Raw genomic sequence first — 23,483 nt, 5'->3', positions numbered from 1 at the left:
ATAAAACTCATAGTGGAGAAAAACTCTATGAATATAGCAAATGTGGAAAAGCATTAATATGGAGCTCAGATCTTGTTAGGTCTGAGCATCATAAAATTCATACTGGAGAGAAAGTTCATGAATGTAGTAAGTGTGGAAAACTTTCAGTCACAGCTCAGGACTGACTCAGCATCAGAGAAACCACACAGGATCATAACCCTATGAAGACAGTAATGATAAAGATGTCACACACACACACACACACACACACATATACATACATACAAACTTGTTTTAAAATACTGTTGTATCCACTGTTAGCTATCATAGCTACTTGGAAAATTCTAAGCTTTCTAAGAGCAATTTTCATCTGGTTCAGTTTAGAGTACTTGGCCTTGGGTCATGTACCGATATGTCCTTTCTAAATGCTTTCCACATGATAAATCAGAAACTTGACAGGGATAAGCCTTTAATTACATTTCACACCTTACTTTATCATCAGAGATTCCACACCACAGGAAAATCTTGCAAATAGAATTTGCACCTAACATCATCACAAATTGGTGTCCTTCCATGTCCTATTTAGCAGCACAGGAATCTAATAGCTTTCCTCCTATCTTCTTATCCTTAATATGAAATGTGCCAGGGGAATAGTAAGATGGTATGATAGCCTGAATTCTAGGATGGATGTCCTTCTGGGACAAAGTCCCAGGGGTGGGAACCTGTGGCCTTCTAGGTCCTTAAGTGCGGCCTTTTGACTGAATCCAAATTTTACAGAACAAATTTGTTCAAATATCTTTTGTCCTAAAAAAAAAAAAAAAAATTCAACCTCACTTCCCTTGACTCCATTTTTTTCCCTATGTCATCTCCCTTTGTAGCCAAATTTTTATTTAAAGAGTTGTCTGCACTCTGCATTCATCTTCTCCAATTCATTCTCCCTCTTCCTCAACCCACTGGGTTCCCTCCCCTAACACTCTAACAAATCCTTCACCAAGCACACCAGTGATATTCCTTGCTAAATCTACTCCTTATCTAGCTCCCTTCTTCCAAACCATCTCTTCCCTGAAGCAGGATGAGTTTGAATGTAGCAGTTGAGGATGTTGAATAATAGAGCAGGCAAATATGCTGATGTCCATTAGCTGAAGCCAGAGTGCAAATCATTTCAGCTTCCAACTTCTGAATCTCTGATGAAATAAAGATTTGGAGGGACTTTTTCCTTACCTTTGAGGCTGATGAGATTAGAAGACATACATAAAATTCTGTTAAAGTATGTGACACTATGACCCTGTGCCGTATCATTGGGCATGAGTTAAGCCTTATGGTGAAGAGGGCCTTGAACAACAGAGGACAAGTTTGGAAGGACTGTTGTCTCTGTCTCTGGAGTTCGTTTAGAATCTTGGGTAAAATTGGTTTTTCCTGATTACCTCTGAAAGGTATCCACTGGCCATTTTTGTATATGTGCGATCAAGAAGAGGGAATAGAGAATCTCCAGGTCAGATCTGGCAGTACCTTTTTTTTTTTTTTTTTTGAGACAGAGTCTCACTCTGTTGCCCAGGCTAGAGTGAGTGCCGTGGCGTCAGCCTAGCTCACAGCAACCTCAAACTCCTGAGCTCAAGCGATCCTCCTGTCTCAGCCTCCCAAGTAGCTGGGACTACAGGCATGCACCACCATGCCCGGCTAATTTTTTCTATATATATATTTTAGCTGTCCATATAATTTCTTTCTATTTTTAGTAGAGATGGGGTCTCGCTCTTGCTCAGGCTGGTCTCGAACTCCTGAGCTCAAACGATCCGCCCACCTCGGCCTCCCAGAGTGCTAGGATTACAGGCGTGAGCCACCGCGCCCGGCCTGGCAGTACCTTTAAATCCTGAGAGTAAAGGTATGACAAGGCTCCTCTGAGCCTTGGTATTACATTATAGTAGCCTTGAAACTGTTTACCTTTCTAATCCATCACATATACCACTATTTCATTTTCCTAAAACAATGCTTTCATCATCTTTCCCACAGAAACATATGTAAACTCACATCCAAAAAAAGAGCCAGTGGCTGCCTATTACCTAAAGTAAAAGGCCTTGGCTTGGGACTCAATACCTTCTTTCATCTGGTCCCCTACTAACTTACTTGTCTCTGATTTCATGAAACCCCCTAGCTCAAGATCTGGTCTAATTACTGTCCCTAAATAGCCACAGCATTGTGCTAACCCTTTAAGGCCCAGTTCTCTATCTGAAGCCCTTCCGATCCCCTGTAGCACTCCGAGGTCCCTACTACTGAAACTGCTCATTTTTTCTGTAAATACAGATAACATGTCTGACAAGTTGTCAGGCACACACTCAGTTCTTAAACGGGGAATGCCTTAGCACTTTTTTAAAAACAATTATTTTGTTCATTATGAGAAAAATTCAAACATTGAAGCATGATTTGTTTGAATGAACAAGCTAAAGTGCTTTGATTCTCCAATGCCACAACTTACCAGAAGCCATTATTGTACTGTAAATCTTTTATGTACTCTTGTTTTCTTCACATTCCCAACTACCTAGCCTTTTACCTTCCTCAAAGCAGGAAGCTACTTTTTTTTCACTTCATCCCCCAACCCAGACTTAGACTTACATATATATTTTTGTTCATAAATGCTTGAATGGATGTCCAAGTTTGTAATTGTCTAGTCTTTTTATTGAAAATTATATTCATCACAAGAGGTAGTATAGGTCGTTTTCTTTCTTGCTTTTCTTCCCCTGTAGATATAAACTATATGTTGCAGGAAAAAACTCAGGTTAAATTATATTTTGCTTGGACAAAGTATCCATTTATTTTCAAATTAAACTTGGTCACGGCCGGGCGCGGTGGCTCACGCCTGTAATCCTAGCTCTCTGGGAGGCCGAGGTGGGCGGATCGTTTGAGCTCAGGAGTTCGAGACCAGCCTGAGCAAGAGCGAGACCCCATCTCTACTAAAAATAGAAAGAAATTATATGGACAGCTAAAAATATATATAGAAAAAATTAGCCGGGCATGGTGGTGCATGCCTGTAGTCCCAGCTACTCGGGAGGCTGAGACAGGAGGATCGCTTGAGTCCAGGAGTTTGAGGTTGCTGTGAGCTAGGCTGACGCCACGGCACTCACTCTAGCCTGGGCAACAGAGTGAGACTCTGTCTCAAAAAAAAAAAAAAAAAAAAAAAAAAATTTGGTCACTAAATATTTTAATGATTCCCATTTAGAAATTTATTTTCCTGAAAGTAGTGCTTCATGTTACATTAAAATGTAAATCCTCTGTAGCACTTCCTTGAGATCTTTTGCCTGAGTCAGGGTTGTTTTATAAACATTTAGGATGGTGCATGCAATTTTGGTAATTTATATTTTGCTAGAAAATCATCCATTTCATCTAGGTTTTCAAATATGCTACCCTAAAGTTGAATGTAATAGTCTCTAATCGTTTTAATCTCTTCTGATTCTGTGGTTATGTTTTATTTCCCATTCTTACTCTTGTTAATTTTTATTTCTTTTCCTTAATCAGGCTCTAAACAGTTTAATATTCTTTTCAAAAGAATCAGCATTTGATTTTATCCCTCCAACCATTTTTTTTCTATTTCATGAATTATAGTTTTTAGCTTTAATTCACTCTTCCTTGTTTCTTTTGGCTTATTTTACTATGCTTTTTAAGTTCCTTAACTTTAAATTCTTTTATATCTTTATCCATTAATAAAGGAGGTAATGAAGGCTATACATGTTCAAGTATGGCTGTTGCTACGGTCTCACAGGTTTTAGCATGAAGTGTTCTTTCCGTTGCCTTCTATGTAGTTTGTAATTTTGCTTTTCATTTCCTTTCGATCCAAGTGGCTTCTTTTTCTTTCTTTCTTTCTTTTTTATTTTTTTGACAATATCACTTTTACTGGTTCAATCAAGTGGCTGCTTCTTTCTTATTTTTACTGGTTTGCTCAAATTCTACTGCATTCTATTTTTTCCCTTATTAATTTGGACGTTCTACTGTACTTTTCTATTCTCATAATGGTTACCTTACCTTTCCTCGAACTTATATTTCTCTATTATCTTTGGAAAACAAGGATGGCAATAGTTTCCCCCACCCCAATAAAATGAAACCCTAGAATTCTTTTTCTCCTCCCCTCCCCCTATGCTCTAGGAATTGCTTTTTATTTACCAATGGACAAGGGTAGGCCGGTGGTTGGGAAATATTTTCCCCGTGAGGGGAACGTCTTCTTCGGCTGTGACGACCCTTTCATAAGATCTGGGAAGAGATAACTGGAAAATAGAACCTAAAGGAGGAAGTGTTGCAAAAGGCCATGCCCAAGACTAGATAGAATTTCCCTGACATTTCCGTCAACCAGCACTGTCCTTAAGGTACAATCCCACAGAGAAGCGACGCCCGCCCGACATGGTCAAGTAACCCGCTCTCACCGGCCCTGCCTCCACCTGCCCAAGGACTGCAAATCCCAGAGACCAGGTCGACTGAAGTCCACCCGTAGAGGAGGCTCACTCGCTTGTACTAGGTTCAAGTCCGAGCCAGAAGCCGGCTCCTGCCATCCTGTCTCTCAGCGGCGACCACAAGTCTGAGCGGAGTCCGCGAGCTGCAGCCGGCAACGCGGAGGCTTCTGGGAGTGGGAGGCTGAGGCTGCGGCACGCGCAGGCGCAGGCGCAAACCTGCGACTAGGGTAGGGTACTGGCAGCGGCGCAGCTCGCGGTGGTGCCCCATGGAACCTCCCGATGCTTTGAGGTGAGTCTTGCCGGCGGTAGCCGCGAGGTGCAGCTGAGAGCCCGGCTGCATTTGCCGGTCGCGGCAGGCAGCGGAGTCCTGCTCAGGACTCGCAGGCGGCGCCGCAGCTTGTGTGGAGAGGGATTTGGGCCAGCCGGGTACCCGCGCTCCGCTGCCTGCGGTGCGTCACGTACGTCACGTGCTGTGGAGGGCTAGGGACCTCGGTGCCTCTCTTCTCTTTTCTCGAGATCCCAGGGGGAAGAGTGAATGGTGTTTGGTGGGGAGTTGTAACTGGCCTGGACGACAACCCTCTCCCCAGGGCTTTCGGGTGGGCACCTGCCCGGGGCCGGGGTAGAAGTTCAGCGGGGGGCTGGCGCAGCCGGGGCATCGCCCTCGGAGACACGGGTGCCTCTCACGTTTGTCTTCGCGCCTCCTTTGTCCTCGGCCAGCGGTCCCCATTTGCGCTCCTTTAATGGCCTCTGAGCGTGTCCCACCTCCTTCCCTGTTAGATTTCCCTGGCGCTGACACTGTACCAGAGACCAAGTCTTGCTCGTAGCAGCCCCGTAACAGGGCCCTTCTACAAATCCGAGGCGTCTGAGTAAGATCCAGCCCCTTAGAAGGGGTTTACATTTTTATTTCGCTGCAGCCACTACTTCAGAAATTTGAAAAAGGGTGAATGGGCCATCTGGGAGGAGGCTGTCTTCCCAGCAGGGCCACCTCGTCTGAAAGCAGCTCAGCTCTGGGCTCCGAATCTGGAAACAAGTTTTGCTTCAAACTGGTTTCTTTCCAATAGTCGTTTCTTCGTATGGGCCCCCAGAATTTTTTTTCCTGCTGTTTTTTCCTGTTACAGCATTTATTATCTATAGAAAACCACTTTACGGCCCTGTCTCTACCAGACTGCAAGTATCTGAAAAGCTGTGACATAGTGGGGCAGGATTCTGGGTAGGGGCAGAGGAGAAAGAGGGAATAAGAGGGTATATTATGGAATTTGAGTCTTTGTAGATGCTAAGTATGTGTTTTATGAATGAAAAAAGAAGAATGATTTCTTCTTATGTTACAGGGTGCCCCTGAAAGATTTGAGCTGGTATGGGCCTTCTACGGAGCTAGTCCAGACTGGGATGGCTGTATCACTAACAGCAGCTAAAACTCTGGCCCTTCAGGATACACAGGAACAAGAGATTATGATGATGGAGCCAAAGGAAGAGGGGCAGTCTTGGGAGTATGAGACCAGGCTACCTAGGAACCACTCTACCAGTCAAGAGATCTTTCGCCAGCGCTTCAGGCAACTCTGTTACCAAGAGACTCCTGGTCCCCGGGAGGCCCTGAGCCGACTACGGGTACTCTGCTGTGAGTGGCTGAGGCCAGAGAGACACACCAAGGAGCAGATCCTGGAGTTACTGGTGCTGGAACAATTCCTGACCATCCTACCTGAGGAGCTCCAGTCCTGGGTGCGGGGACATCACCCTAAGAGTGGAGAGGAGGCTGTGACTGTGCTGGAGGATTTAGAGAAAGGACTTGAACCAGGACCGCAGGTGGGAAGGGGGATTTGATCTGTTTTGGGAGCCAGATCAATGACCTTCAGGCTGGACAGAGGGGCAGCAATAGGGGGAGTTGCCAAGGTCAAACCTCTCTTGGGCCAGGTAGAGTAGTTAGTATATGTTTCTGTCTCTGTCTTTTCTGCCCTCAAGCCCTGAATGAGAAAGAGACTCTAGTTCCTCTTCCTTCCCCTGTGCTGACTTTGAGGAGGCTCTCTAAAGTCTCCTTGGAAGCTTTGGTCCCACATAAACCGAGTGGTGCCTGATCACCTCCAGGTCCCGGGCCCTGCACGTGGACCTACACAGGAAGAGCCGTGGGAGAAGAAGGCACCTCTGGGAGCAGCCCAGGAGGCACTGAGCATCCAGCTCCAGCCTAAGGAGACGCAGCTCAAGTGTGAATTTCAGGAGACCCAGCCTTTCCCAGAGAGTGGTGAGGAGCAGGATTCTGTGGGGAGGGAGAGGAGGAAGAGGGAATATAAAGGGTACAGAACCTACTACCTATAAAGGGCAAATAGTAGGTGCCCAAATGTTTTTTTATCATCATCTTGGTCTTCCTATTCTTATCTCTTAGGTTAGAGGTTTTTCCTGTTTTATCACCTGTAAAATTAGGAGTAAGAATAACCTACCTCATGAGATAGCTCAAGGATTAAACTAAAAACTTATATAAATTAAACTGACATAATATCTGCTTCATTATCTCCACTGCTTTTGACTTCTGGTTTGTAATAGCTCAGCTTTGAGCTTAGAGGCCAGCATTGAGATCCTTTCCTTTAATTTCCCCATCCCTCCCAAAACACTTTTAAGCCATAATGCAGTCCTACGTAAGACACAGCCTGTCATCATCTTTATCTACCATCTCCCCCCGGCCCCCGCAGTCTAAATAGCCATATTTGAAACCCTCTTACGTGTGCATTTATTAATACCTTCTACCCTTCAGATTTACTGCAAAAACTTCCTTCTCAGCCTGCATACATCCCCACAAACATCCTCTCCTCTGTCCCAGTGGCAAACACTAGACTTAGAGACAATTGACCTAGAGATTCAGGACAGTGAACTGTCCTTGCTGACCTCTGTAATATGAACTGTGGTGAACATGTAATATGCATATGTTTCTAATCAGGAAGAGTGTATTTACTAATTGGTTTTATACCACAACCCCACCATCAAACAAAAGCATTTGAAAAGTAGAATTCTTTTTTTTTTTTTTTTTTTTTGAGACAGAGTCTCACTCTGTTGCCCAGGCTAGAGTGAGTGCCGTGGCGTTAGCCTAGCTCACAGCAACCTCAAACTCCTGAGCTCAAGCGATCCTCCTGTCTCAGCCTCCCGAGTAGCTGGGACTACAGGCATGCGCCACCATGCCCGGCTAATTTTTTCTATATATATTTTTAACTGTCCATATAACTTCTTTCTATTTTTAGTAGAGATGGGGTCTCACTCTTGCTCAGGCTGGTCTCGAACTCCTGAGCTCAAACGATCCGCCCACCTCGGCCTCCCAGAGTGCTAGGATTACAGGCGTGAGCCACCGCGCCCGGCCGAAAAGTAGAATTCTTGTTAGTAGCAAAATGGGGAAAACTAGAAATGCAGACTAATCTTAGAGTTTGTCTCAGAAGTATGTTTTTACCACCAAGCTCTCCTTTCCTCATTTTTCCAGACTTTTTCTTGTCTCCTTTACTTCTGTTTAGTAAGCCTCTATTCGTTTATCAACTTGATACTTTACTTTTAAAAAGCAGCTAGCTATTGTGTGGTTTTTTTTATAGCAAGCATATTTCAGACTTCTTTAACCACAGCATTTAACCTGGAAAAAAAAATGTATTTTTTAAATCAAATGATCTTGAGTTAGCTTAAAGCAATTGCTTTTTGTTCTCCTTAGACTATAGAGATTGTTACAGACAAATAAAACATAAACTGTCTTACAGACATTTAAAAACAAAAAGGCAAAGCACTCTTTTCTTCCTTTTTTAAGGAGCAGGGCAAAGGGAAAGACAGAGCCCAAAGCAGATAGGAGGCAGGGAGCTGGCACGCCTTCTTTCGATAAAGGAAGTAGCTGTGGGAGGCTCTGCTTCAGTAGCTGTCCATTTATGCGGTGGGGAAATGAATGGGAAGAGGTAAAGGTTACAGAGCCAGGAGGAACACAGTCCTTCTGCCTTTAGAAACATCACTTTTCCCTAACCCTAATGATTCTCCTTTCTTATTTTTCCCTTCCTTCACAACATCAGTTGACCACTCCCCAATTTCTTGAAAACATGAGATTTTGTCTTATTTTTCAGGAGTGAATCCTAACAGGATCCTGCTTTGAAACTTTTATTTTTTCAATAACACTTATTTAGTGTTCCATTATGGAAAAATTAGAAAAAAAAACAGATAAGCAGGGGAAGGAAAAAAGAAACCCTCTCTCTTATACATTCCCATCACCAAGAGATAACCATTGGTAATATCTAAGTAAATAGATATACTAGTCTTTATCATTTATCTAGTGAATATTGTCTAAGCTTTTATTTTCACTTCAGAAATGTAAATTCTAATCTAAATGTCATTTCTCCATACATCCAGAACAGGAATGTTTACATTTTCCATCAGTTGTTACAGAAGATGGTCCGGAGCCCAAGGACAAGGGATCATTGCCACAACTGCCCATTACTGAAGTGGAATCTCAGGTGTCCTCAGAAAAACTCGCCACCAACACCTCTACATTTGAAGCTACCTCTGAAGTTGAGGGTACCTTAGACCAGCAGCAGAGAAATCCCAAAGCAGAGAGACTGAGGCGGTCCCCTGCGCAGGGGAAAAGTTTCAGACAGATGGTTGTCACCCATAAGAAAACTCCCACAGGGAAGAAAGACCATGAATGTAGTGAATGTGGTAAAGCCTTCATTTATAACTCACACCTTGTAATTCACCAGAGAATTCATTCTGGAGAGAAACCCTATAAGTGTAGTGATTGTGGGAAAACTTTCAATCAGAGCTCAAACCTCATTCAGCATCAGCGAATTCATACAGGAGAGAAACCCTATGAATGTAATGAATGCGGGAAGGCCTTCAGGTGGGGTGCTCATCTTGTTCAACATCAGAGGATTCATTCAGGAGAGAAGCCTTATGAATGTAATGAGTGTGGGAAGGCCTTCAGTCAAAGCTCATATCTAAGTCAGCATCTGAGAATTCACAGCGGAGAGAAACCTTTTGTATGCAAGGGATGTGGGAAAGCTTACAGATGGAGTTCAGAGCTTATTAGACACCAGAGGGCTCATACCAAAAAAGAGCCTTCCCATTGTATTGAAGGTGAGAACATTTCCAGACAGACTTGTACATTTGTCTAATATTCTTTAGGACTAGATCCCATAAGAGTTATCAGCACCTTAAGGTTTTTCCTGTGTCTTTCTTGATTTAGGAAAAACTGTTTAGTCCCACCTGCAGATCATCACTTCCTGTTCTTTAAGATGACTGTATCAATTAGGTTGCCTTTGGCTGCAAATAAGAGCCAGATTGTACTGTTCTTCTTTCTAGCATGACCTTGAGCAGGATTCTGAGCTGCCCAGTTTGCCCACCAATAAGATAGGTCTGGTGATGCTTCATTAGAGCTCTGGGCCTGGGCTGGGCACGGTGGCTCATGCCTGTAATCCTAGCACTCTGGGAGGCCGAGGCGGGTGGATCGCTCAAGGTCAGGAGTTCGAGACTGGCCTGAGCAAGTTTGAGACACCATCTCAGCTAAAAATAGAAAGAAATTAGCTGGATAGCGAAAAATATATATAGAAAAAATTAGCCGGGCATGGTGGCGCATGCCTGTAATCCCAGCTACTTGGGAGGCTGAGGCAGAAGGATTGCTTAAGCCCAGGAGTTTAAGGTTGCTGTGAGCTTGATGCCACGGTACTCTAGCCTGGGCAACAGAGCAAGACTCTGTCTCAAAAAAAAAAAAAAAAGAGTTCTGGGCCTGGCACAAAGCAGCTGCTCAGGCAGTGGTAGTTATATTAGTATTTATTGTGAATGGGTCTCTGATTGTAGCCCTTTCTCAGACCCATACTGGTCTACCTCCTTGGACAGGGTCATATCTGCAAGTATCCAGGCAGGACACAGAAATCACACTAATAATTTGAACAGGGAAAGTTTAATATAAAGAAGTGTTAAATAATAAAAAGAGATTCTCTGCTAAAGGAGGTAAAGAGATCTCTAAGGAATATAGAAATAGCTACTAGGGCTGAGGGAGAATTCTCAAGGAAGAAGCAGACTTAGAAGAGGGTACCCCTGACCCCGACCAGTATTGAAATTCAGACCTCAAGATTGGACAGGATGTGATTGTTCCAGTGATGTACCATAGTTAATCTGTATAGGCTTGCAAGAGCCAGTTTTGTACATCTGTTCTCAAATCTGCATTGAAATTAGCCGCAGTGGAAGTATTCACACCATGGAAGTCAGCAAATGCAACAAATCAGATTTTTTTGTTTTTGAGCTAGTTATTAAATATTTACCAACACAACATTGGCTATTGGCCCACTGGATGGTGAAGTTCACTGAGGTGCTGCAGGCCACGGCTGACAGCAGGAAGCCACTGGTTAAGGTGCCAGTGAAACTCACTAGAGGGTGAGTGCCACTGGCTCTCCCGCACACCACTGGCAGCTACGCTGTAGGAGTAAGACAGCAACAGCCAGAACTAGGAAGAAGCCCCTTTGCTTTGTCCTTCCAGTGCCCTTTACTGGCAAAGCCTAACATTGTACCACCTGGCAAAGAGGGAATGTTTACAGGTCCAGCTCCAGTATCATAAAGTAGGACAAAGAAGGGTGGATTTGGAGATAGGAGGCACTAAATTGATAACTGGTGCACATTTTAAGTTCATTTCCACTGGAGACCTGTCTTAGTTCTCCACCCCCTGCTTCCATGCTTTCCTCCTAGATAGTTACATAAGTCACTTCCTTTATCTAGATCTCTATTTAAATGTTACCTCCTCAGAGAAGACTCCTGACTCTGACATACTAGTTTATTTCTCGCTCACATAAATGTCCAGAGGTAAGCGGGTGGTCAGCCATCCAAATTCAGATCTAGCTCAAGGCCTCTTGTTGTATGGCCCACAAGCTAAAAATGGTTTTTACATTATTGAAGTATTGTGAAAAAAGAATATGTGACAGAGACTGTATGTGGTCTGCAAAGCCTAAAATATTTATTATACTATCTAACCCTTTGCAGAAAAGTTTGCCAAGACCTGGTCAAGGAGGCAACCCAGTTTGGTTTCACCAGATATTTCAGGAGCCCATGTGCTTTTTATCTTACTGCTCCATCCCCTAGGCTAGGATGTTGTTTTTGTCCATAGGCTTGAAGCTGGATCATTACCATATGCATATTCTAACTCACAGGAAAATTGAAGTAATAGTCACAAGGACAAGTGATTTCCCTTCCATTAAGTGTCATGGGAGGTGGCCCAGCCCTTTGGGGAGAACTCAATTTCATGGCCACATCTGTCTTCTAGGGAGCTGGAAAACACCTCTAGCATTTGGCCAGTTAAATTACTGTGCAGGAGGAGAGAACAAATGTGGGAAGATGATGAGTATTTGTCATCTTTTCACCCCATAAAACATCTCCCCATTTCTGCAACCCAGTGCTGCTGGTTGACCAGGAAAGTAGAGTTCCCAAAAAGGGCAAAGGAGGATTCTGGGAAGCAGAGGATGGGGACAAGAGGTCAAAGGTGTGGATGAGAGCTCTGGCATTTTTGGCAGTCACTACAGGAATAGCCATCATTGTGCAGTGCCCTTTAACCATTCTAAGGACAGCTGAAATCAGAAAAATACTGTAGGCAAAATACTGACCTAAAACCTTCCCTTTTGTATTTGTTAGTGCAGAAGAAGCTATTCTGACAACAGATGTTTTGTGTGCCTAGTTTGATTATGTTATAGGAACTAGTTCCTTATTCTTGAGGGAGTCCTGGGAGTCACAGCTGCCATACTTGTATAATAATCTCGTCCTATTTCTATATGTACAAGTGCCTTGTTCACATGCGTTTTGGAATTCACTCAGCAGGATATTCCCAGCTCTGCAGCTGAATAAGCAAAAGAACCTGTTAACAAGATTATGATCTTCTGTCCATAGCAGGAGAAACTGAATGTTCCTGGTCTGGTTGCTGGTGGGCAACCTAGGGATGCCATATAAACACCCTTAATAGAGATTTCACAACAAATACTCTGTAGTGGATACTGGTGACCTGGTCTGGAGGAAGTGGATACCCAGGTGCTTTGAGGGCAGAGACCACTGAGGTTGATAAGAAATATGGATCATCCTCTGCCTAAAAGGTACAGAGCTTCTTATCTGTTCACCTACACCTGTGGGGGAAACTCTCTCATCAAAGGAAAATGCAAAGTATACATGTAAGCGAGGCACTTTTATACCCAATGGAAAAATATTGTTTGTGCAAATTTCAGTCAATTCCTGGACTCCTCTTCAGGGATCATGAGCAAAGTCTTTTAATATAATAAAACCAAAGTCATGAAATAAGTGCAGTTAGAATAATTTCATTTATAAGATCTTACAGTTTCAGGTGAATACTTTTCTATAATATCTATTTCTTTGGCTCCAGAAAAATTTCAGATGTAGGGAGGAGCAAGAAGCAAGATAGCCCTGCCTGGAACGAAGATATGGACTGTTGGAGGAAGCCACTGGTGAAGGGACTTGCAGACTGAGCCAGGGAGTTTGAACATGTGGTATAGCAGGAACCTCTCCCTTCCCATCTTCCTGCTGTCAGGCTTCCCCTGCACCGTGGTTTCCTGGGTGGGGCCACTGACTAGGACAGCCCTTTCAGAAATTGCCCTGTGAAGGTTGGGTGGGGTAGAGAGAGCTCAATAGTTCTCTCCTTGAACATCTTAAAAGAGAGCATTTTCTGTTCTGTTCAGCAGATATTTGTTGAGCAGCAATCTTTGCATTATACAGTCTCCACTTAATGAACACACTGTGCTTTAGTTGGTAGAAACCATCTTTGCAGCAGTAATCATTTTAACAATAGCATGTGGGCCGGCCACGGTGGCTCGCGCCTATAATCCTAACACTCTGGGAGGCCTAGGTGAGTGGATCGTTTGACCTCAGAAGTTCAAGACCAGCCTGAGCAAGAGCGAGACCCCATCTCTACTAAAAACAGAAAGAAAATTAGCTGGACAACTAAAATATGTACAAAAAAAATTAGCCGGGCATGGTGGCATGTGCCTGTAGTCCCAGCTACTCGGGAGGCTGAGGCAGAAGGATCACTGGAGCCCAGGAGTTTGAGGTTGCTGTGAGCTAGGCTGACACCACTCTAGCCCAGGCAACAGAGTGAGACTGTCTCAAAAAAAAAAAACAAAAAAACAGTAGCATGTGGATTCTTGAGACAGCCAGTACAAACCTCAAATATAGTACTCACTAGGTGTGATGACCTTGTGTATGAGTTTGCTAGGGTTGCTGTAATAAAGTACCACAGATTGCTTGGCTTACACAACAGACATTTATTTTTTTCATAATTCTGGAGGCTAGAAGTCCAAGATCAAGGTGTCAGCGGGGTTGGTTTCTTCTGAGCCCTCTCTCCTTGGCTTGTATATGATCATCTCCCTGTTTCTTCACATGGTCTTTCCTCTGTGCATGTCTCTGACTTAATTTCCACTTCTTATAAGGATACTGGTCATATTGGATTAGATTCCATCCTTATAACTTCATTTTAACTTGATTACCTCTTTAAAGACCCTACCTCCAAATAAAGTCACATTCTGAGGTACTGGGGGGTTAGGACTTCAACATGAATTTTGTGGCATGAACACATTTCAGCCCGTAGCACATTGGATAAGTCATTTAATCTCTCTTGAGTCTCAGCTTTCTCCTCTATAAAAAGGGGAAAATAATATAGTAGTATCCATCCTTAGGTAGTCATGGAGATTAAATGCAGTAACACCTACCCCAATGACAGGAACAGGTCTGTACTTAATGTTAGCTTATATTATGAGATTGCTGAAAGGTAGCAGTGTTTCAAGTGTGTCTGAATGTTTTAGAATCTAAAATCCACCCAGGGGATAGGTTAAGTAGAGAAAGAAAAAAGTATTTGATAAGCACCTCCTATGTACCAGGTCCTTGACATTCCTGTTTATATGAAGGCAAATGGTCTCTTCCACCTGCCTTCATATGGAAGAGACGTCTTAAGTCTTAATCATTGTACTGGATGCTGCGGTGCACTGCCAGGATCCCCCAGTTTCCAGGAGTGCTGCCTGCTGATAACTGTCTCTCCCCAAGAAGTGCCTTAGGCTAAAAGGGAGCTGCCTCAGCCAAGCTTAGGTTCCCTCCCAGGAGAGGGTGGGGTGAGAGAGGGGTGGGCTCAAAGGCCTGGCCACCTTGCTTCAATGGGAACCATCTCTGAAGGTCTCGTGGTGTTGGTGGAGGCTTCTGTTGCAGCTGCATCACCATTTAACCATCCTGTGGCCTCTTTTCTTTCACAGGTGTTCCCAAGAGCATTCCCCAGTAAACTTCCTGCACACAACTCCATTTCAAAATGTTTCCCAGGGACCTCAACCTATGAAAATTAGGCAGCATCAAATAAGCAAAGAGATGTGAATTGGGAGGAAAGTGAAAATTAAGTCACTAATTTGTGAAGAAAGCCACAAATCCCTACCTGCTCTCTTGTCTGTCATGCATCAATGTATTCATAGATTTTTATGTCCATTCAGCAAATTCCAAGTGCCTGTTATGTACCAGACACTGGGACAAATCATAACGAAAAAGACACAGTGCTTTCCCTGAAGCAGTTTATTGTTGAATGAGGGGAGGGAGATGGAGGAAGAGGTAACAGGGAATTACTATATACTGGAGTCTGTGTCCCAACAACAGGCTGCTGTGAGGGCTCACCTGAGAGAAGGTACAGTCCGAGCTCAGTGCTTATTGATATGGAGGGTCAGCAAAGAAGAAAGGGCATGGAGGGAAAGGATCGGGAGAGAGCTTCCAGGCAGAAGGTACAACACATGCAAAAGCCAGGAAAGATGAGGGCACATTTTTCAGTGCACCTGTCATATAAAATGGGAGGAAGAAAGAAGCGTTAGATGAGGCTGGAGAGATGAAGTGAAGTTTAGCTGATGGTGTGGCTTTGTAGGCCATATAAGGGATTTGGAACTTAAGAGCAGTGGGGAGCCATTAATGGGGAGTGACACCATCAAATGTTCAGTTGTGCACCTCAGAAAGATCACTTAAGCTACAGTGTGGAAAACTGAAAACAAATGCTTAATAGCAGGTTGTTGTAGTAACCCTCCATAATATGGTTACCTAAACTGAGGGAGTGCCCGTGGGAATGCAGAAGAGCAGACAAATTTGAAAGGTACGAATGGCAGCAAGATCAATAGGACTTTTGGGAGCAGATCAGACTTTGCCAGGCAGAAACCAGCCCACCCTACCTCTGGACTCTATTTCTATTTATGCTGCAAGCCAAAGAGTGCAAATGGCTCCATGTTTCCCTCCCAAGAGCCTTAGGCTCTGTCCAAGAGCCCCATTCTGCAGGCCTTTCTCAGGCACCTGCCTCTGCACACACCTGAGGGGACCCTGAGCAGCTGCCTGGGCCTGGAAAGCCAGAGGTGGCACAGTGGCTGCCCAATAGACAGTGTGGACCATAAGCCGTAGGGTGAGGAAGGAGAGCTGCACACCAGGGAGCACATAGAAGGGGAAGGCTTTGGCCTATGGCAGAGGGTTGGACTTAGAGTTAAGGGAGTCAGTCTGCCTTGGAGACTTGTTTTCTCCTCTTCTTCCAGGTACCTGAAAATTACTGACAGTGTTTCAGTCACATTAATAACATTAAGAAGTAGGTTTCAGAGTTAACATGGCTGTGACTGGCAGCCACTGAGGCACCCGTGAGGAAAAGGAGGCAAGGCTTTGCCCAAGCGCATGTCAGCAATGGCACTTCGGTCTCGGCTCTGGGAGTTGTTGGTTTTGCACAAACCCTGAATGTAGGTTCACAGCCCTCTCAACCAGTTCCAAGCCGACAGTGAAACCTGAAGTAGACCCTCAGGAGAATGAAGCTGAGCCCCAGAGTTTACCAACTAGAACCCCTGGAATCTGGAGCTGTTAGCTGTAGCCAGGAAAGAGCAGGGTTGAGGGACAGTGTGGTCTTCTCATGAGTTCTGGCACAGGTTGCGAATTATGAGGACTCAGCATCATATAGAAGCACTTGTTGAGCATCGAAATGGCCAGCTGTGGTTTCAGCATCCATGCATGAATGAGCTATTAAAAAGCACCTTTATAGTACCAAAAATGTGGTGGCTCGTGAGAGTGTAAGATGAGTGCTGGCAGAGAGATGCTTAGAGGCAGGAATCAACTTCATGATCTACCAACCAACTCCTTGGGAGGCAGCCGCAGAATTGATGAACAACTACAGAGTGCTATGACAAGGTGGTGTGGTTCTACAGGAACCTCAGAGAATCTATGAATAAAATAGAAGCATTAATTGTTTTGAATGTGATGAAACTATCAGCTGCTACAGCCACCAAAAGAACATCTGGAAGAACAACCAGCTTGGAAGTTTATAGCAATAATATCACAATGCAATATTATTTGTAGTGAAGGTCATACCCCTTCCCCTTGTGTGTGTGTTTTTTTAAATCAAGGGCTAAAATCTTCCCCTCTCTTGGACATGAGAGAAGTATCATATCTAAGAAAAGCAGTCACCAATTATAATTAACTTTTCAAAGACAAAAGTTGTTTGTAAGTTACAAAATAAAGGTGTATTATGAACTCTTAAAAAAAAAGAAGTAGGCTTTATATTGCAATGTTACAAATGAAGAAAGAAACCAAAAGAGATGAAATAATTTGCCCAAGGCCACATGGTTTGTAAATGGCAGAGCCAAGATCTGAACCTAAGTATGATTTCAGAGCCTCTGCATATAGTGCTCTTTATTCAAAGCTGTGAGGAAGAGGAAGAATAAGCGGGGCTTTTTGCATTTCTGACTTGAATTCCGGGGCAGGGAGAACCAAACTCACTGTTGTAGTCAGCACTGCTTCCCAGACAGGTGGGTGGTGGGTCTGGTGACTTGACTACCTCTACTGTGCAGGGACCAATATAAAATTAAATTGTCACCTTAATTGCATAATGGAACAATGAGAAGTGAGGGTCTTTATTTCAAAACTGAAAGCCTTGAAAGAGGCCTGTTACCTACAAGATCAGCATTAACAAAAACTTACAGATCAAGTGAACAAATCTATAAATAGAGAAAAGACTTCGGCTTCCAACCATGATGGAGTAAAAGGAACTGGATTTACCATTCCACCTTAAATAACTAAAAATCCAGACAAAATATATAAAACAATGATTTTCAGACACTGGGTAACAGCCAGTGCAGGACAATGATCCCTGAACTAAGGGAAACAAATTAGATGAATCCTAGCATTAGCCTAGCTTACTATTGGGAGAGAGTTTCCAGGCTGCAGTGTGGGGAGGGGAACCCAAACAGCCAGCAGGCTCCCTGAGTTGAGGAGACAGACTTGAGAATTCAGAGATGCTAAGGTAGAACAGCATCAGAGAGGAGAGAGTTGAACAGAGAGCAGTCTCCAGAGCTCTGCAGGAAGTTCCCTCAGTTCTTCCGCTGAGTACTGATCAGCACATTTGTGTGAGGAAGCTACCTGAGGCTGGGCAAAGAACCACTGGAAAGGAGTCAGTAGAATTCTTGGAGCTGTAGCAGGTCTGTGAATAGTTTATGTTCTAAAGAACCAGAGTGGAGAAACCTTTTATTAATAATACACAGGGCATCAGGTGAAGTATTCAGACGGGTATTGCTTCAGTGATGGGTCCAAATCACTAAAGGCTCCTCTTAAAAGCAAACCTCAAAAGAAACTGTTTCCAAGTAACTTAACTGTATCCCAGCACAAAGCTCAAAAATATTTAAAGGAATTAAGAAAAAAAAAAAACACCCAACAACATAAAATTTACAGTCTCTGGTATCCAATCAAAAATTAAAGGCATGCAAAGAAACAGGAAAATATGACTGTTAATGAGAAAAATCAATAGAAACAGAGCCAGAAATGGCACAGATGATAGAATTTATGGTAGACAAGGACATTAAAAACAGATATTATACTCCATGTAGTCAAGAAGGTAAAGGAAAACATGAACATGAAAGGAGACACAAGATACTTAGAAGACCCAAATTGTGTTCTAAAGATGAAAAATAAAATGTCTGAAATAAAAAATATACTGGATAGAAACTATCCAAAATGAAACACAGATATTTAAAAAAAAATTTTAAGTATTTTAAACAAAGCATCAGTGAGCCATGGGACAGCATCATCAACCTAATATACATGTATAATAATTGGAGTACTGGGGGTAAAAAGGAGGAAAACAGAAAAAAACATTAGGCTGAAAGTTTTCCATAAGTCCACAGATCCAAGAAGCTCAAGTAGCAGAAACATGAAGAAAAATACACCCAGGCACTATCACAATCAAATTGCTTAAAACCAGTAATAAATACATAAGGTGATATTATTGGCCCAGGTGTGGAATTTTATTTTAGAAACAAGGGCAAAATTTTATAAGAAGTAGAATGAAATGTTGACTTTTCAGGAAACCTACAGACTATAAGTACTACACAATGGAATTCCCTTTTGTTAAAAAAAAAAAAAAAAGAAGAAGAAGAAGAAGAAGAAGCAGCCTTCTACAATAGACTTTAAACATGTTACATTCAGAAATTTCATTAAGTCCACTGGTTAGACTTGACAAAGAAACTATTATAAATGGTAATGAAATTCCCAAGTCAACTCAAAAGGGCTACTTAGCATCCTTAAGGTAGATGAAATAATGTACATTTAAGATAAAACACAACAGAAAATAAAAATTAGTACAAGGCAGTGGTAAGAAGTAATTTTTATTCTCTTTTTGAACTCTAATGCTTGTGAGAAAGCATCCTTGGAGTAAATCAGAGGAGAAGGAAAATGGATAAAGGAGAAAAAGAAACTGCACTTATTAGGCTCCTAATATAAGCCAGGTACTGAACTTTCAGATACCTCGTTATGTATTACTATATTCCCACACCCTTGAAGGGTAGGTATTTTCCCTCCCTTATGGATGAGGAAACAAACTCAGGGAAAAACCAAGATAAATATAATCCATGTTGAATTCTGAGGGGATTTCTGGGCATGCTCAAGGTCTTTACAGGCTAGTGGCACTGGTTATTTAGTATGCTGTCTTAATAAATGACTACTTTTTCCTTGATTCAGTTGGATTTCCTGCATTATTGCTATTTTTTTTGCCTGATTTGATCTTATTTCTAGCTTGTAAATGAGTTCACATAATATGGAAGGAAAAAAAAGGACAAGTTTTTCTGAGGTACCTAGGCAAATATTCTGAGCAAAACTTCTGGGTAAAACAAAGAGGGAACCAGAAAAGCACTTAAAGTGGCCGTGCCTGTATTCAAAGGACAGAATATCCAGCTCTGACAGGACTCTGCTCCAGCCAGCTGGGCTTCCAGCATATGGTTTGTCTTGCAGTAGAATCCAATCCTTTTATAACAAGCCATTTTAAAACTAATTTTCAAAATTATCCTGAGCCTATTAATACATGTGAGGAAAACATAAGCCTGTGGTGATGATGAATCTGCAAAAATAAGACCACCAAACTCCAATAATTACTTACATTTAAGATAGCTCACATCAAGAAAAAACTATATCCAGGAAGATGGAAATAATGTGTGAAAAACATAAATGAGATCAAGACATAAAGGCCATTATGAAATTAAGATTTTTGAGGATGATACAGGCAAAAGGTCTGATTTTTTTTCCAGGGTTGAATGTTGCAAGGAAAAGGGGTGTGTATTTAAAGCAACCTGTGGCTACCTTGTTTTTGAGTAAATGGTATAGCGGATCAGTTCCCTCAACTAAAGAAAGGTTTTGATTCATCTGTTCAATATTTTACTTGCCCACATGTCACACAGATCAGGTTGGCAACATAGACCTTTAATGCCATCACCATCATTTTAGGGAATGAAGGATTTGCATAGAAAAATAAAGGACAGAAAAAGCATCATGATGCTACCTTCAGTTAATTACCTTTGAAATGTCCAGTTCATCTTTTATTGCCTCTTATTTCATTCACTTATTATTGTTTTTTTTTTTTTTTTGAGACAGAGTCTCGCTTTGTTGCCCAGGCTAGAGTGAGTGCCATGGCATCAGCCTAGCTCACAGCAACCTCAAACTCCTGGGCTTAAGCGATCCTCCTGCCTCAGCCTCCCAAGTAGCTGGGACTACAGGCATGCGCCACCAGGCCCGGTTAATTTTTTCTATATATATTTTAGTTGGCCAGATAATTTCTTTCTATTTTTAGTAGAGACGAGGTCTCGCTCTTGCTCAGGCTGGTCTCGAACTCCTGAATTCAAACGATCCACCCGCCTCGGCCTCCCAGAGTGCTAGGATTACAGGCGTGAGCCACCGCGTCTGGCCTCATTTATTAATTTTTGAGTGGCAACCCTGGGCTGAACACTTATACAAGAGTTAGCCCTGTCCTCATGGAGCAAAACAAAATTATTGACCTCAGTGAAGAAGAGGAAAGATCAGAGCAAAGTTTCAGGTGAGCATGGGTGTCCTACAGTCAGTTAATTCTCAGATCGCTGGGCACTGTGGATGCTCTGATGCTAAAGTTGATCGTAAGAGCTCTGACCAGAGTTTTTCTCACATTGGTATTCAAAGTGCCTCTCCAGTGTGAATTTTCCAATGAACTCCGAGGTGAGAATTCCATCGTAAGGTCTTCCTACACTCTACATTAGTAAGGTTTCTCACCAGTGTGAGCTCTTACCAAGTAGCTTCCGCAATAACCTCTTCCCCGCGTTCCTCAGCCTTTGGAATGAAGCTATGTCAAAACGACCTGTCTGGGTGAACCCCTGGAAATGGCGCGGGGCGGGCAGGTGGGCCTCACTAAAAGCCCGGCGAGAAGGGACGGGGACAATTCTGGTGACAATCCGAGGAAGCCAGCCTCAGCAATGCAGGTCACTATCTCCACCTGCGAACATGAAGATCTCCCGGGTCTTTCCCTTGTCTACACTCCTGGGATTCCCCCCACTTCAGAGTCAACGGAATGATGTGTGGATTATAGGGCCTACACGGACTTAAGTTCCTCTTCACCCCCACCCACAATCCAGCTTAGAGAATGCCCGACATAACCAGCTGACCCAGGGCACAAAAGCGTTCTGCTTTCTTGATGGTTCTCTGGATAATCTGCCCAGGAGCCCTCCCAGACCTCTGCGCACTCCCAACAAATAACCACCTTCTCTCTTAGCAACAGGCGTCAAAATTATCAACTCCGCTGCCCCCCAATACTCATAACTTCCACATCTATCTTCTTAGTTCCTCCGTCTGAGGACAGTGCTTTCTCTCTGAAGCCAATACTGCTTTTCGCACCTTGTCCATTCTTTCTCATTAAAAATAAATTGTAGGCCGGGCGCGGTGGCTCACGCCTGTAATCCTAGCACTCTGGGAGGCCGAGGTGGGCGGATCGTTTGAGCTCAGGAGTTCAAGACCAGCCTGAGCAAGAGCGAGACCCCATCTCTACTAAAAAATAGAAAGAAATTATATGGACAGCTAAAAAAAATATATAAAAAAAGAAATTAAAAAAAATTAAAAAAAAAATAAAAAAAAATAAATTGTAATAATTAGTTATTAAATAATTATCTTACTAGGCCTGGCTGGATGCCCAGAAGAAGGTGGGCCGCGGCAAGGACTCCATAAATATCCGTGGAATGGCTGAATGAATCCCACCCTGAGATGGGGAACGTCCTCACAAACTACAAATCCCATCAGGCGGGGTGAAAACGGCAAAAGCCCCTGGCCGTCGCCGCGCCGCACGCTGACACAGGAGCCTCCGCGGGCGCCTCAGAATCCTCGCACGCGACAGTGAACTCGCCCAGGGGAATCCCTCCGCCCTTAGCATCCCAACCCCATTGGTCACTGGCGAAAAGGCCCGCTGGAACTCAAGTAATCAGCGCGCGGCGCCCCGCCCCCGGGCCGCAGGGTCACGCGCAAACGAGGGGGCTTCCCGGCTTCCTGGAGAGGCCCCTGTAGTAGACACGCTTCCGCCCGCGTCGGGGGTGGCGCCTCCCTCAGAGTGTCCTACCGCCTGGTGCCTGGCTGTGTGGGCAGCCAAGCGCATTTGGTGACTTTTTGCCAACAAAGTTGGGTCCACCAGTTGAAAACATGTTATAAACAAGTAAAAAAATAAGAGTTCTTGTCAGCTGGTACAGCAGTGGGGATTGGAGTCGCGGCCGACTCTGGGGGCTGGGAGAAGGGACATGGGAAGGACGCCCAGGGACTTGGAAAGGGGAAGAGCTCAGATCCCAGAGCTCATAAAAGGGGCTCTGGCCCGTTGGCCGCTGCCTCAAGCCGCCTTCCTCCTTCCCTGCTGTGCGTACCCATCCCAGCTCTCAGAACTTCAGGGACAAGTGGCGCCGCATGGTTACCCGGCTAATTAAAATACTGAAGCTTTCTCTCCTGCTTCGCAGCAATGACAGCCACCCACGAGTCTCCGCGCTGACCCTTCCCGCCTAGTACAGGTGCTATCATGCCGCAGTCGCTCAGCAAGTGGTTAATGACTAGATAGCGACCTGCATTGCTGAGGCTGGCTTCCCCGGATTGTCACCAGAATTGTCCCCGCCATTTCCAGGGGTTCACCCAGGCAGGTCGTTTTGACATAGCTTCATTCCAAAAGCTGAGGAATGCGGTGAAGAGGTTATTGCGGAAGCTACTTGGTAATTTTTTTTTTTAAGGTAAAATTTTGCCTTTAGCAACATGTAAAGGACTATGGGGACCGGAGGATAGGTTTCAGGAGGTCCCTGAATTCCCTGAAATTGCATGTACATTTTTCTGGTCAGAAATTTACTGATTCTTAAAAATGATTCCTGATTTAAATGCATTAAGAACCTGCTCTAGACCAGGAGTCACTTAGAACACTTATAAAAACTGAATCGTAGACAATAATCATTATCAGCAGTAGCAGCCCCGAAATCTCAGTAATAAGGTGATTAAAAGGAAATACTGGACCATACAGATGATCCAGAATCTTACATTAAGTTGTTAATCATGAAGAGAAATGTGTATACACACACTAGGTAACACTCTGTTATGAAAGGTAAAGCATCTCATGAAGCAAAGCAGAAGATCAAGGATACAGAGAGAACAGTGTACGAAAAAACCAGGAGCTAACAGCATGGCATGTTTGGGTAACTGAGTGAGGGTGGAACTTACAGGGTGGAGATGAAATTGGTATACAAAGTCACATTAAAACCATAATGAAACACAATGCAGTTTGAATAATAAACATTAGAA

At 43.6% G+C, this 23,483-nt stretch overlaps 1 protein-coding gene and 1 pseudogene across 4 annotated transcripts; both read left to right on the top strand.

Annotated features, from left to right (window-relative positions):
• The first annotated feature begins 4,663 nt into the window (after nucleotides 1-4,663).
• ZNF232 (zinc finger protein 232) lies at nucleotides 4,664-9,574 on the top strand. Of its 4 annotated transcripts, none has more exons than XM_069483419.1 (4): nucleotides 4,664-4,701; nucleotides 5,841-6,128; nucleotides 6,492-6,645; nucleotides 8,766-9,574. In XM_069483419.1, exons 2-4 carry the CDS (start codon nucleotides 5,862-5,864, stop codon nucleotides 9,524-9,526), a joined length of 1,182 nt encoding a protein of 393 aa, XP_069339520.1. In that variant the 5' UTR covers nucleotides 4,664-4,701; nucleotides 5,841-5,861; the 3' UTR covers nucleotides 9,527-9,574. The 4 variants fall into 4 exon arrangements, with proteins under 4 accessions (XP_069339520.1, XP_069339519.1, XP_069339518.1 ...); XM_069483418.1 differs by having other exon boundaries at nucleotides 4,679-4,701; nucleotides 5,741-6,128; XM_069483417.1 differs by having other exon boundaries at nucleotides 4,679-4,701; nucleotides 5,741-6,212; nucleotides 8,793-9,574.
• Nucleotides 9,575-16,076: 6,502 nt separating this feature from the next.
• Nucleotides 16,077-16,612, top strand: LOC138392558 (large ribosomal subunit protein uL18m pseudogene; annotated as a pseudogene).
• The last annotated feature ends 6,871 nt before the right edge of the window (nucleotides 16,613-23,483 follow it).

Source organism: Eulemur rufifrons, chromosome 9 (genome assembly GCF_041146395.1).
Source record: "Eulemur rufifrons isolate Redbay chromosome 9, OSU_ERuf_1, whole genome shotgun sequence".
NCBI lineage: Eukaryota > Metazoa > Chordata > Mammalia > Primates > Lemuridae > Eulemur > Eulemur rufifrons.
Note: the sequence above shows the minus strand (reverse complement) of the source record. Positions and strands in the feature narration are given on the sequence as shown.

What these genes read in the sequence shown, in the direction of transcription:
- ZNF232 (XM_069483416.1), top strand. Translation starts at nt 4,679, where the DNA reads ATGGAACCTCCCGATGCTTTGAG. An exon ending in GACTTGAACCAGGACCGCAG is followed by an intron (nt 6,213 to 6,491) that starts GTGGGAAGGGGG and finishes GATCACCTCCAG; the next exon opens with GTCCCGGGCCCTGCACGTGG. An exon ending in CCAGCCTTTCCCAGAGAGTG is followed by an intron (nt 6,646 to 8,765) that starts GTGAGGAGCAGG and finishes CCATACATCCAG; the next exon opens with AACAGGAATGTTTACATTTT.